Source organism: Motacilla alba, chromosome 2, assembly GCF_015832195.1.
Source record: "Motacilla alba alba isolate MOTALB_02 chromosome 2, Motacilla_alba_V1.0_pri, whole genome shotgun sequence".
Taxonomy (NCBI): Eukaryota; Metazoa; Chordata; class Aves; order Passeriformes; family Motacillidae; genus Motacilla; species Motacilla alba.
The window spans coordinates 138,749,045-138,763,533 of NC_052017.1; the positions used below are offsets into that span (position 1 = coordinate 138,749,045).

A 14,489-nucleotide genomic window follows, 5' to 3' on the forward strand; every position below is an offset into this window, starting at 1 on the left:
AACCTAAATAAGTGCGCAGTAGCCAATGATTTGATTTTTTGATGAGGGACAATATTGAGAGCTTCAGCAAATATAAAAAACCTAGCAATTATTATGCAGAAGGGAATAAAAATTTGTGTTGTCTCCAACCCAGGAACAATTGCTTCTCTTGGGACTCCTTCGGACTTGGTCACATCGGAGGTAACAGCGAGAGGCTTCCGGGTCAGCTGGACCCATGCACCAGGCAAAGTGGAAAAGTACAGGGTGGTGTACTACCCCACTCGAGGAGGGCAGCCAGAAGAGGTAATGGGAGGAAGAGATGCCCAGAAGTTTTTAATGCAGGAGGGGCAACTAACCAGACAGGAAATCTGTGGTCCTCTTTAAATTCCCCCTGAGGGCTGCAGAAGGGAGGTTGGTCACACTGGATGGTAACAAAGGTCAGGCAGTAGCCAGGCTACATGTCGGTCATACAATTTAAAGTAAATTAAGTGCTATAATAATAATAATAATAATAATAATAATAATAATCACTTTCAGGGGGTGGGGTGAAGTGCCTGCATTTTTCCTTACCACATATGGTTACTTGAAACAATTCTACCAACACCCCCTGCATCACTCTGTTTACAAGAACAGAAGAGGTAGGAGATGATGATAAGCCACATTTTCAGTTCAAAGAAAAAAAGATATTCATAAAAGAAAGATGGTAGAACATCTACAATTGGTCATTGAAAATTTGGAGGGAATTGTTTATTTGGATGGGACTTCAGCATTTTGGAGATGGAAAAAATGCAGTGGAACAAGCTTTTGACTCAAACTGAAAACTTAGCAAATTGAATAGAAATGTAGAAGAGCAAAAGGATTTAACTAAGGTTATATTTTGTTTTCTTTTGCACTAGAAACTAGCTAAGGAGGGATATGTATTGATTATTGATGGAATTTTGAAGTACTCTCTGTGTGTGTATACATGTAGTATTAAAGGAATATTTATGATGATATTATATCAAAAAATGCCATGTACACATCCTTAAACTGTATCCCATACACACTTTATTCAGCTAAGCTCTTCCTTTGTTCTGAATGGCTATTTATGTCAGATTTACATCATTTTGACTATGTACACGGTTGCTGTTCTTTCAGACACTTTACTGTATATAAATGCAGCATGAACTGAACTTTAGTACAGTGTAAAAATTGCTTGAAAGAGGAATTGATTAATTTTATGGTAATATGGTTTGTTTGCTTTATGCATATTTAGGTAAATTTTCTTTTAAACAGATTGTGGTAGATGGAAGTGAATCAACAGCAGTTCTGAAAAACCTGATGTCTTTAACTGAGTACCAGATAGCTGTATTTGCTATCTACTCCAATGCTGCCAGTGAGGGCCTCCGTGGAACAGAAACCACACGTGAGTATCCTTAGTGTGATTGTTGCAGATTTGACTAGTCAGATTTGATTAGTCAGACTGTGCAGGCATTAGTCTTTGTGAGAAATAAACACAGAAGGGAGTCTTTTTCAATTTACCTTATTGTAGTGCATTTGCCTTAAATTAAATTTTGTTTTAATAATTCTGGTCGAAGCTCCTAAGTCTGAACGCTCTGTGGATATTTAAACACTGAGATAAGTTTTATTTCTGGGCTGAACTTTGAAGTCGGTTGTATTGAACCCTAAATTAGAACATTCCTATGTTTTGGGTGTGGAGCCAAGTTTTACAAACTAGATTTGTAGCTGGAGAAGATCTGATGAGTGGAGCTTTAGGTGGGACCTGAAATATCTGCATGTGATTCCCACCAGTGCCAAAGATTGCAAGGTAACTCTGTAACTTTCCTTCTCAATGATTAAATTTTTTTCTGTCAGTAAAATGATGCCTTGGGATATTGTAAAACTTGATACATTTACAGTTTAATGTATTTGTATACAAAGTGCAGGGTTTTTTAGTAAATATGAAAACATTAGGAATAGAGGTAAAGAGTAACTTTATAGTTCAGATTAGGAGACAAGTCCATATGTGGTATATCAATAGCTGATATCTGCTGAAAGACCAGACAGCAGGGCTCAAGAAAACTGTAGGATTTCTGTAGTGCTTTACCACCTTCCTGACCTAAGTGATCAAGGAGCCGGTGCTCTGCTGCAGCTCATACATAGAAACGAGGAAGAGATGATGGTGGAGGAGGAGATCACATCCTACAAGCTCAGGAAGGGTCCCTACTGGCCCGTTGGTAACCAGCTGGCTGGAGGCTTGCATGGATAATCAACAAGCTTGTAGCAGAACTCAGACATCAAAAAGAAATGTGTAAATGATGTATAAGAAGAGACCCAGGAGAAGTATAAAGCTGCTGTCTAATCTTGCAGGGGTAAGTTTAGAAAAGCCAAGACCAACCTGGAGCTGAATCTGGCAAGCAATGTGAAGAGAAAAACAAGTTTAACCTTAAAGTTTAACCTTATGCATTTCAAAGAGGGGAAGTGCAAAGTCCTGACCTTTGTGAGTGACAGCCCCTTGTGTCACTACACACTGAGGGGTGCCCAGCTGGAAGGGAGCTCTGCAGAGAAGGACCTGGGGGTCCTGGTAAACAACAAACTGACTGTGAACCAGCAGAGCACCCTTGTCACAAAGGCCAAGAGCCTTCTTGCATTAGAAAATGATTGCCAGCAGATTTAGGGAGCTGATGATTCTTGTCCTCTGCTCAGCCCTGGTGAGGCCACACCTGAAGGCCTGGTCTTGTGCTGGGTTCTCCCAACACAAGAGAAATGTGAATTTAATGTAGTGACTTCAGTGAAGGGCTGTAAAGATGATTAAGGACTTGGCACATCTTTCCTAAGAGACTGAGACAGCTGGACTGCTCAGCCTGGAGAAGAGAAGGCTCAAGTGATCTTGTCAATGTGTCAAAATCCCTGATGCGAGGAAGTGAAGAAGAGGAGTGAGCCAGAATTTTCTCACTGGTGTTTATCAGCAGGACAAGAGCCAACAGGCACAAATTAAAAGCCCATGAAATTAAATTTGGACTGAAGAAGAGACACTTTTATTGTACTGGTGGTCAAACACTGGAATAAGTTGTCCAGAGAGGTTGTGAAGTCTGCATCTCTGGAAATATTTCAAGCCCAACTGGACAAGGTTCTAAGCAACCTGCTTTATCTGAACCTGACTGAAAAGGGAAGTTAATTAGACCAGATGACCTCAAGAAATGTCTTTCATCCTCAGTGGTTCTTTGATTCTGTTTCAGTGCTAATCTTCTCAATCTGAAAACAAAATAGAATAATGTAAAATTATTTTAGACTTTTATTTTGGTCTTGGTCCCCCAAAATGTCATCTCCTGCCATGTTATACCCCATGAGGCAGTGTTAGGACCTGTTTAATTTATTGAAGCTTAGAGAACAGTCACATACTGAGCCAACAGGATTGTTCTGTATTGCCCCTGGTATTCCTTTGAAGTTACCCAGTCAAGTTCTGACGGAGCCCAGCCCTGCTGGCTTTCAGAGATTTGATCAGATCACACCCCAAGGTCATGCAGCATCAAGTATTTTATATAGCTGTCTTTGATAGTGTGTTGGAAGTAATAGTCTGACATGTGCAAGTGTTAATCATTCCACATGCTAAAAATACCTTCAATTTTGAAGTTTTTTTTTTTACTATTCTAATGGAGAATTATGGAAAATTGTAGTTCCTGCCTGTGTGACAGATACTGACAGATTAAAATAGTCACCAATTGCATTTGTTTGTATAGAACATTGAAAATAGTTTACAGGTATGTGAAATACAAACAGATAGATGCATAATGTACAGATAAGTAGAGAGTTTTGTGATTTCATAGTCACTTCTAAATTGAAATAAATATGAAATTCATTCACATATTAATTTGCTAAAAATATGTTTTTACCTGGTTTAGTGTATTCCAGCTGCCTTAGTTTATTCCAGCTGGTTTTAGTTGGTTTAATTTATCCCTGTTACCTGAATATTAGGATAGTCTGGTAACTGTCCCAGATGCAAACCAGCATTATATATTAGATATTTATAATTGAGATTCTGAGCTCTTTGGCTGAAAATTCCACCAGAAAACTCCATGATTTATTTCCAGTCACCACTTTGTCAGGTTTTATGTATATTGTCAGAGTATCTACCAGTTCCTGTTGAGAGTGAAAATGCAAGTCATGAGTTACAGTTGGAGGACACTTTTCCTAAAGTATTTTAGAATCAAAATATGGGGAAGAACAGGTGATGGATACTCTATGACCCTGGGGCAGTTTGAATAGGAATGAGACAATGTGGTTCAAGGTGGCTTCAGGATATCTCAAGATGTAATTTCTTCCAGTGGGTATCACAAATGTGAGTGGAGCTCTCAGCAAGGAGACTGAAGTGCACTTGAAAATGTTCATGGGTAGTTTCTCCCCGTAATTAGAGAAATTGTGAGAATACATGGGAATATCAATCAATACAAGAACAAGGGTTTAAGTAGGATGGAGATAGGTTGAAAAAGGTTTGGAGGGGTAGGTGGGGTAACCTGGAAGTGGAAACCTCAAGAGAAACCTGGGTTGAAGTTTTGTCACTGTTTAGAAACACGAATGACAAACTGAGTGAACAGCCTCAATGAACAGGAAGGGATGAGGCTGCCATGGTTCTGTAAGAGCTCTGTCAGAGCGTGTTGAACACAGTGTAGGAGATGTACTTGGAGATACCAACCTAACAGGGTGCAGCTTTTGCTTGGACAAGAAGTCCAGAGAAGCTCTGTGACTGAAATTAGAATTTGTTCCTGAATATTTGTGTGCAGGTCAGATTCTTCAGAATTTCAAATAGCAAAGGTTTTGCATCAGTTAGCAATTGCCTTCTGTTCTTTCATACCATTCCAGTCATTTTGGGGACTATTCTCAATGTATAAATTCCAAAGGAGATGTCAAAGTTCCTTCACATCTCTCCATATTCATGCCTAAATATTTTGATGGGATTCTTCAGTGGTGTACCAGCAGTGGAGAGGCCATAGGATGTTATTTTGTGAGAGGAATACAGTGAGGACAACCAGGAAAGTGCAAAATACTACTCTGAAGAGTTACATAAATGCAAAGAAACATTTGGAAACCCATATTGGTAATATGTTCTGGTATCAGTGCCTTAAATCCCCAAGCAAATCTCCTAATATCGTTTGAATTTCACTCAATCTACTCTCCCTCTCCTGGGTAGCATTTGCCATGATTTGCAATGGATGACCTTACCCATAATTGCATAATCCCACTGATACAGGTGCTAGTTTGGAGAGTCCAGGCCTTAAACAGGCAGCAGTTTACAGCCAAAATATTTTGATGTGTGCATTGTGGTCATCCAGGGTTTTTCCAAGGTGTTGTACCTCATGCCTGTCAGAGCCACACTCTGGTTTGGGAATTAGTCCCTGAAAGAGCCACCCCTTAAAACTGCTGCTGGTTCCTAATAGCAACCGTGCTGAAATGCTTTGTGAGGCACAAATCTGCCCTGGCCTTGGAATTGGTTTGGGATAGCATTTCCATGTTTCTCTGATTCTGAATTCTTTTATGCACCAATTAGATCTTATTTATAGGATACAGGCAGCACTTCCATGCCTGGAGACAGCTATATTCCTGTCTGTTTCCTGGGGTAAACCAAACTGTTTGAAGAATAGCTGGCTGTTCAAGTGAGAGAACTGAAGTGTCTGTCTCTTGTTCCACTGCAGTTGCCTTGCCCATGGCCTCGGATCTGCAGCTGTACGACGTGTCCCAGAGCAGCATGAGGGTGAGGTGGAATGGGGTCCTGGGTGCCACAGGGTACATGATCCTCTATGCTCCCCTCACAGAAGGATTGGCAGCGGATGAGAAGGAGGTGATGTATTGTGCTTTCATTTGAATAGCAGTTAATTAAAAAAAAAAAAATCAGTCTTTTAAAGAACAAACTAGTACATGTTTTTTAACCAATGCGATCAGCAAATACTTGGGTTTTTTCCCTAACTTGATTAAGCATTGTATGTGTCACAGGCTATGAATAAAACGCAAGTGCCAGTTCGTTATTTCTATGTAATTGTCATAAAAATGCAACAAATTTAACTGAATTTAAGTGACTCTTTTGAAATTTTATGTAAAGTGATATTGTATCATCATATAGAACTAAAACCCAAACTAAAAATCAAACAAAACTTAGATATCTCCTAAGTGTGCCAGCAGAAAAATATGAAGTTTAGTCTTTGCTCTCATCAGGACCTTTAAATGTAAGTAAAATTTGTAGGTCTGAAACAAAACCGTCATTGGTTTTCTTTTCACTCTGTTCAACATTTATCTTTAAATGTAAAGATAACACCTTTCATCAAGTGATTTTAGAAGACATTCTTTCAAAGGAAAAGGAGGGGGGACAAGATAAAGTCTAGCGTTCTGTGACTAACATAGTAAAACTAATGGAACTTCTGGTCTAGAATATAAAAAATTTCTACACTCAAGTTTATATGTGTATAATTAAGGTTATGTACAGTATCAGTGTTCAAGCAAGAACTCTATAAAGCGTGCAGGGGCATGTGAGCTTGTGAAGGGGGCATGAAGCTGCTGAAAGCCAGCACAGACTTGTGCTCACTGCCAAAGCAGTGCCTGTGAGCATGTAATTCTTTTAAAAGTGGGGCCTCCCTGAGAACTGACTGCTTCAGGAGGACTGAGCTTTACCCCAAAGAAATAAGTGCAGGCCACGTTAAGGTGGGTATATTATTCCACAAATAAGTGGAAAAGGAAAATGATACAAATAGCAACAAATCTGAGCCTCAGTGTGCAGAGAAATCAACTCTTCCAATGAGTTCATGTGATATTCAGATTTGTGAATTTGTGACTGAAGATGAACCAAAGTGTAGATGGGAGTGGGAATAAGAAAAGGTAGCTGGGAAAAGGCCTTAGTAGCTGCTCATTCTGGAGAGGCATGTTTTATCATTGCTAATGTGATTAGTCACTTTTAAAGTCCTTTTGCCTGTGTGTTGGCTAATGGCTTTTTGAAAGTTTTAGTCTTTTAATTATTGTGCAAAATCCCAAAACCTTGGGCAAAGCACTGCAGGCAGTGTCAGACAAATGCTCAGTAGAAAATTTGATCATGTATCTAATTTCAAGTGTTTGACTGGTATTATTCCTCATTGTAAACTAATTCAGAAATAATGTATCTTTTTTGATTCATGGTGTTTTTAGATAAAAATTGGGGACACCTCAACAGATCTTGAACTGGATGGACTATTGCCAAATACAGAATATACAGTCACAGTTTATGCCATGTTTGGAGAAGAAGCTAGTGATCCCCTCACAGGACAAGAAACTACCTGTAGGTAGCTCAATCTATATTCACTTCAGTGTTAACAAAACTTCAGAATGGTCTCTGCACATATTAGAGCAAACATCTGATTATCTGATTTGAACAATTGGGCAAGCTCTTTATGTACGTTTCTCTCTGTGGATACTCAATTTATAAAGACAGGATTTCTACAAACCAGCTTGTTTTTGCAACAGGATTGTGAACTTGTCTCTGTCATTGGTAGTGGTGCTATGGATGCCCCCACTGATCTTGGTTAAATTCCTGACAGTTTCTCAACTTGCTGAAAGTGAATGAAGGTCACCACGTAGACCATCGTGGTGAAAACAGAAACATGCTCTGTTTATCCTCCTCTAGCTAGAAAACCAGGTGGATGTGTCTGTGAGCCTGCTCATATGGAGAAAGTCATTCCTCTGGCTCAGTAGTAGTACAGACAGAAGAGAAGCAAAGAGAAAATTTCTGTCCAACTCCTGCTGCCTAACATCTGGTAAATGGAGGGTTGGAAAGTGCCTGTGCACTCATGATAGATGGTGTGTTTTTAATAAGCGGCAAGAATTTTGCCAGCTAAATTCTGTCCTCTGCAAACTACACCGACTGTATGTCAGCTCTCTAAATAGCTCCAGCCTTTGGAAGACAAAGGAAGTGAAAATAAGTAATTGTGCTTCTGGGACATTTCTGGGACTGCATTCAGTGACATATCTATTGCTCCCAGCAGGGGAGTGAGTGAATCCTCTTATTTTGTGCTCCTGGCACGAGTAGCCCGGTCAGGGTGAAAGTGACTTATATTTAATAAGAGAGAGAAGTTCAGGCATGTGAATGCTAGCAAAAATAAACCCCAGAGCAATTCCTTGTAAGGGCAGCAAGCAATAGTGGAAAAAACTCTAGGAATGGTGTTTGCTGGGTCTCCTCTAGGAGGACAGTTGTGGACACACAAATTCCAATAGCAAAATACTGCAACGTGGGCATGTTTGTCAACTTGAAATGAGTGTGGAAGATTCCCAGCAAAGAGAATCAAATCTTTGGCTCCTTATCCCTCCCTACCTTTCTCTGTCTCTTTATGCCTCACTCCTCATCTTGCACAGCTCCCCCGCCTGTATCTCTCACCCCGGCCTTTGCCCAATATCTACCCAGTATCAGATTTTAATTTCTCCTAAACAGTAGTTAATGTGGTTTTTGACTATGCCAGCTTCTATTCACTTCATACCATATGGAGAATCTTGGAGAATGCAGAGCTCTAAACCTGGCTAACACATTGGATGGAAGATCACATACAAATTCCAGATACATTGGCACAAGCTGAGCTTTCATGACCACTGGTTGATCACAGAAGCTTGTAACATGTGTGAGTCAGCCCATCATCACTACTGCTGCTACTAGACCAGAATAAAAAAGAGACCATCACTTCTCTGCAACTTTCATTTCTTTTTAGGATGACACAAAGCAGCCATCTCTGGTCTATAGGACTGAAAGAAGATGGATTCTGTCATGCAGCTATTCAAATAAGCCCTCTGCTAACAGGCTTAGATGAATCAGGCAGTGGGGCAGTCTGGGAGGGAGAAAGCTCCTGGTGATCATGCCTGTCTCACATTGTTGGTGTGTAACAGTAATGTCTTACCCATCCAGAATCTGATTTAAGCTTCTTTCAGGTTTTTTTTTTCTTTTTTTTTTCTTTCAGTGTGGTTATTCCTGGCTTACAATTAATGAATAGGCTACCTGGTATTTTCTTCCCAGAGCATATATCTGCCTGAAGAGTGATCTGCCAAATTTGCTGTAGTATTAGGTGTATTATCTAATAATCTGTGTTTAATAAATAATATTCTACTCATTGTATCATCTTGGTTACTGTACCTTCCCTATGCCAAACAGAGACATGCTCAGCAAGCTCATTCTAGGGTGTAGTTTCATTTTGGGGCCGGGATTCATCCAAGACTCTGTAAATATCACGTAAGTCTGGCACCAGGACTGCCTGTGTGGTTGAGAGTAACGCTGTCAGGAGGTTGGGTCCAAGAGGAAGGAGCTGAGACTGACGCATTTTGTAGTGTGAGCTGGATGGTGGAATGAAGTGCATTTCACAACTGACAGAAAGTAGAAAGGAAAGCCAGCACGTGATACTCCCTTGACCAGACTCAGTGGAATATGTCGAATGCCAGAATGTGTGGCAAACCCATATACTACAGTTCCAGTGTGTTCCCGTCTTCTCTTTTCTCAGAGCCAAGCTGACTTCACTGCTCCTAAGCTGGTTGCAGATTCAGGATTGATAAATGGCCTGGCTAGAGATCTCACAGAATATATGAGGCCTTTAAAATCTTTGCTTTTTCCCAGGTGCTATTGTGTGGGGGAAGCAGCTTCTGAAGTGCTGATATTTATCTGTCCACGTGGACTGGTGAGGAGCGTGTGTGTGAAGGCAGGATGGATGGAGAAAGGTTTTATAATTCAGAGGAAAGTAGCAGATGTTGAACTAATACAGAACCTACTGCTGAGAGTAACAGACAGCACAAATTGCTTTCTGTGGTGTGACAGAGAAGTGGGTGTAATCTGAGACTGTCTCTTGCATGACCTCATTTTCCTTCAGCTCCTGACAGTCAAGGAATATATAGGATACAAGTAAGACTGGAACTGGGATTGCTGTTGGGAAACAGCTAAGGTTTCCTAACAGAAAGAATAGGCAGAGGTAAAAAGTAGCATCTTTGGAGATCTTCTCACCTCGTTATGCTTTTTCAACAAACTTTCCCTTACATTGAGATGTTTTAGGATTCAGAAGGTTTTTTACCCAAATTCTACTGCCATGAAGTATTTTTTTTCTGGGATACACATGAAAACCAAATGTCTATAGGATGAAGTACTAGCTGGCTTAAATTAATTCACAAATACAACGCCAAATCTATTGCAAGTGTTCTGTAGGCTAGATCTTGCTGTGATATCTGCAGTGAACAACATCTTACTTTTTCAGTATCAGTTGAGATGCATTTAGCAAATCTGGAAGTTCTGTTTCATTAAAGAGCTAAGCCCTTTTACTTGCCTTTTGTAGCTCCATGGATGTAGGCCTTTGAATAGAAATACTGGTGATATAAAATTCTGAATGGAAAACATACCATTTATTATTAACACATGAAAAATTTCACAGCTAAAACCTGGATCACCTTCATGGTTTTACCTCTTTTCTTTTCAAGTGCCTCTGAGTCCACCAGCAAACTTGAAATTTTCTGATGTTGGACACAATAGTGCTAAGCTGTCATGGGATCCTGCTTCCAAAAACATTAATGGCTATCGCATCATGTACGTTAAAACAGACGGAACAGAAACCAATGAGGTAAATTTTAGCAACACTTTTCCCTTAACCAGTGTCAAACCTTCCCAAACTTCTGTAATTATTAGGGCTAATGTTCATAAACAAAAGCTACCATGCGAGCTCTAAAAAAAGATTTGCAAGAGAATTCTGAACCTTGGTATAAATAAGAGTTTGCTTGATGTTGGACGTACGTATGTCTGGAGGAGAGTACTCTGAGCAGTTGGAGGCACATAAACTGAGTGAGACCAGGGAAGAGTGGTTTGCTAGGAGCAGGATCTTGACTAAATGTATAGTATAGAAATATTTATTCTTGATTCAGTTCAGATAATAAGACTTTTGATGTATCACATATCATGGACTCAAGCTCATTCAAAAAGACCATCTGAAGGCTTTGCCATATATTCTCAAAATTTATTGCTTTAATTATGTATTGAGACTCTCTAGAAACAGGAATTGGCTTTAACAGAGTGCTAAGGCAATACCAAGATGTTCTAACTTATATTTAATAATTTGCAATATTTACTTCTGCCTTGTTACCAAGGGTGCTTTATAATACCTTTTATCAGCATGAATTCTGTGATAGAATGCAAAATGGGATGGAATGATTCATATTGAAATATTAATAATTAAAAAATACACATCAAAAAATTGCAGTAAGTGGATTTGATTATTAAAACAGTCCAGGTCCCTTAGGAAATAAGTTGTCATGGATAACTTGCCCCTCAAGAAAAAGAAGTCTTTAATGGTAGTTATCTGTAATTATGTTTCTTCTGGGACATATCTGGCCTTTCATCTGTGTAAAGTGGAATATTTGTATTGAACCTGAAGAAACTGCTCTCAGCTTTAGAGGGGAGATACCTATGTAATGTTTTGTTTCTTTTCTCTCTGCTAGGTCCCTTAAAATTTAAATTAGAAATCATTTGACCTCTTCCTATTGATTACCCTTAATATAGATAATACCTGACTGTAGTGGTCACAGTGGTATTTGAGCATCTCAGGCTCATCGTAGTATACTTTGTAATGTGAGTGAATGTTCAGTTCACTTTTCCTTTGCTCAAAGAACAGGTGGCATGTTCTTGTTTGCTCTGCACTGGTAGCATTTTCCCTGTGGTGCTGAGCTAATGTGACACTGAATAGTTGGACTGATAAACTGTTTATACAGCTTTGAGTTTTATGACCCTGGCAAAGTCACTTAACTGCAGCCTGGAAAGAGACCAGACAAAACTCTCATCTGTCTCTTGACAAATGTTAAACATAAGGGTTTTATGCAGTGATTGTCCATGATTAGAGGTTAGGTTTAGTAGCCCAAAAAGCTTCTTCCCCTTCTGGGTTCCTGAACATGCAGTGCTGATGTTAGCTGAACAGCTGGGCATACCAAGGCTGAATTCTCCTTTTTCATGGTTTGCCATAAATGCAAAATTCTCATTTTTTTGTAATTTTTCTATTATAGCTGGTTTTGTCAGCTTTGATGGACCTGAGTTTAACTTTGTTCATAGTTTCACTGAATTTCTCTACTAATTGCATGACATTCTCCTTCTGTATCATTACCCAGAAGAATGTCACACACTGATAATGTATTGTATGGTCAATATCTACTGAAAATTACGCTTTCTCTAGGTGGAAGTTGGTCGTGTTTCAAGCCATACTCTGAAAAATTTGGCACCCCTTACAGAATATACTGTTGCTCTTTTCTCCCAGTATGATGAGGGACAATCTGAGCCACTTACTGGCAGCTTTACCACAAGTAAGTATTGCTGAACTTCTGAAGGCTTTCCAAGAAGAAATTTTATACTTTCTTATGTTACTGGAAAGTAAGATTAGTTACAGCAAAGGTCTCTGGCTGTGAATTCAAATATATGGAATGCTTTCTGTTATTTTCGTTGCTGCTCTTGGCTTCTTTGCTCCCTTACTATGGGGCCAGTTGCCTCTTTACTCACATGAGTAATCTCTTGACATCATGAAAACATCTCCACAGCTTTGTGAAGCATTATTCAGTGTGATGGCATTTGTACCTCCAGATGAAGTGTGATGAGTTTTGAATCATACATTTAACCACTGAACTCTCCAGGCACTAGGGGACTACATCAAAAGGAGAATATACAAGACATTCAAAGTTCCTGCAGTTTGTTTAACACAGTTATAGTTTCTGTAACTGTAGTTCTGCATTAAAGAAATGGCTGATGACACATATCAATGCTTTCCAACAACAATGGGAAGAGCAAGGAGGAAGGAGAAAGATGAGGTGGAACAGGAAGGGAGAACATACATGTATGGAGCAAGATGTTGATGTTGACACATGCAAAGTGCAAATGGAAATGTGCACAGAGTCTGGAAAGGGCAGAGCCTGGGACTTGGATTTGAGTACAAGAAAAGAGCCTGGTGCACAGAGCTCTGAGCAGAGGAGATGGACTTAGGGTTTCATGCAGCTCCTTCAGTGGAGGGAGGACAAGGAGGCCTGTCCAGTTAGAATGAAGAGTCTATTCCCCTCCTTGAACTACAGAACTACTTCTCTAAGAGCAAATAAGTGGACAAAGAATTTTGCAGTGCCTTTGATATCTACCTTCCATGTTATACTCTTTTAAGAAACTGCAAGTAAAATGGTGTGTGCCTGATGCTGCCATCTATGGAAGTAGCAGAGCATAATTCACTCTTCTTTCACTTTTCTCGTTTGTAATATTTTCCAGAAAGAGTTCCAGCTCCCCAGCATTTGGAAATTGATGAAGTATCCACAGATAGTTTCAGGGTCAGCTGGAAGCCCACCTCATCAGATATTGCTTTTTACAGATTGGCATGGATTCCTTTGAATGGGGGGGAGTCCGAGGAGGTAAGTTGCCTTGACATCCTGAGGGTGAAAAGGAGGGAGAATTCCATTCTGAGGACAACTATGCAGCAACATTTACTAGTTAATTATGGCCCATTGACTTAGAGAAAAATCTGCCCCACTGCAAGGCTCTCTAAACAAAAATCAAACCAATATTCCAGTTTTGTTTTGAAGAGGAAGTAGGGAAAAAAGAGATATTTTGTGAATAATCATTCTAATCTGTAATGTGCCAACAGTCTTAGAACTAGCATTGTTGTTTGGGGCCACTTCAGTTTTTAGAGGTTCATATTCTTCACTTTGATGTGAAGATGATGATGGTAGCTGAGCCAGAGTAGTGATATCCTCACATAAAGCTCCAAGTTTGTCTAATGTGTTGGCCACAGTAAAATTGCCTCTGAAGCCTTGTTAGGTAACATTACAAAGGGAAAAGTGTATACATAGTTAATTTATTAGATTGTTCATCTATTCCTCTTTATGTGTTCTCTTTTTTCCCTATCATGCTGTATTTTTTGCATTAAGCCCTTGTACCCCTTTTCCATAGTACCCTTTCCATCAGTCTAAATTTTTAAATTATTTTCATCCCTTTAGCTTTTCCTTTTTAATTTTCTTTTTTGAAGTAGAAAGACACTTTCTCTCCCAAATTTTCATAGTCTGTCTCATTTCCTGTTTTTCTTTATTTATTAACTCATTATTTTGGCTTCTTTTGTACTTCTCAGTCTTTAGTGACTCTCAAACATCTTTCTCTCTTGGCATCAACAGTGTGTGGGGAGGCCACATCTGCAAACTGTTTATCTGGGTACAGAACTCAGGCAGAAAAATGACATTTCCCACCTGGCCCTAGGTTTCATGCATTATTTTGTCATCCATTAGGACAGAAAGCAGTCATTATAGCTTAGGTTATGTGTCATTTTTTCTGTAAATTTAGCTTAGCCTGATTCTTTTCCTCTCTTTCACCTAGTTGGAGGTAGTCATGCAAGAAAGAGAGAAATTAGAGGAGTGAGCAGGGAAAAGAAGGAGTTGGCAGATGAGTGAGTGGACACAGGTCATCCACTAGCAGTTTCTTCTGCAGTAGATGAACTCATTTGTTTCTATTTCAGTTCCAGTGAGTAGCTGCCAGTGAAAGCCCTCAAGTCACA

The 14,489-nt window shown here is 39.6% G+C and overlaps 1 protein-coding gene across 5 annotated transcripts in view; it reads left to right on the forward strand.

Annotated features, from left to right (window-relative positions):
* COL14A1 (collagen type XIV alpha 1 chain) overlaps window positions 1-14,489 on the forward strand; it is a 114,611-nt gene that overhangs the window by 38,950 nt on the left and 61,172 nt on the right. For all 5 annotated transcript variants that reach the window (XM_038129163.1, XM_038129159.1, XM_038129160.1 and 2 more), the window contains 7 exons: window positions 134-282; window positions 1,255-1,384; window positions 5,649-5,794; window positions 7,126-7,255; window positions 10,414-10,553; window positions 12,150-12,276; window positions 13,217-13,356. In XM_038129163.1, the coding sequence (XP_037985091.1) occupies window positions 134-282; window positions 1,255-1,384; window positions 5,649-5,794; window positions 7,126-7,255; window positions 10,414-10,553; window positions 12,150-12,276; window positions 13,217-13,356 (962 nt within the window). The remainder of the gene's footprint in view (window positions 1-133; window positions 283-1,254; window positions 1,385-5,648; window positions 5,795-7,125; window positions 7,256-10,413; window positions 10,554-12,149; window positions 12,277-13,216; window positions 13,357-14,489) is intronic.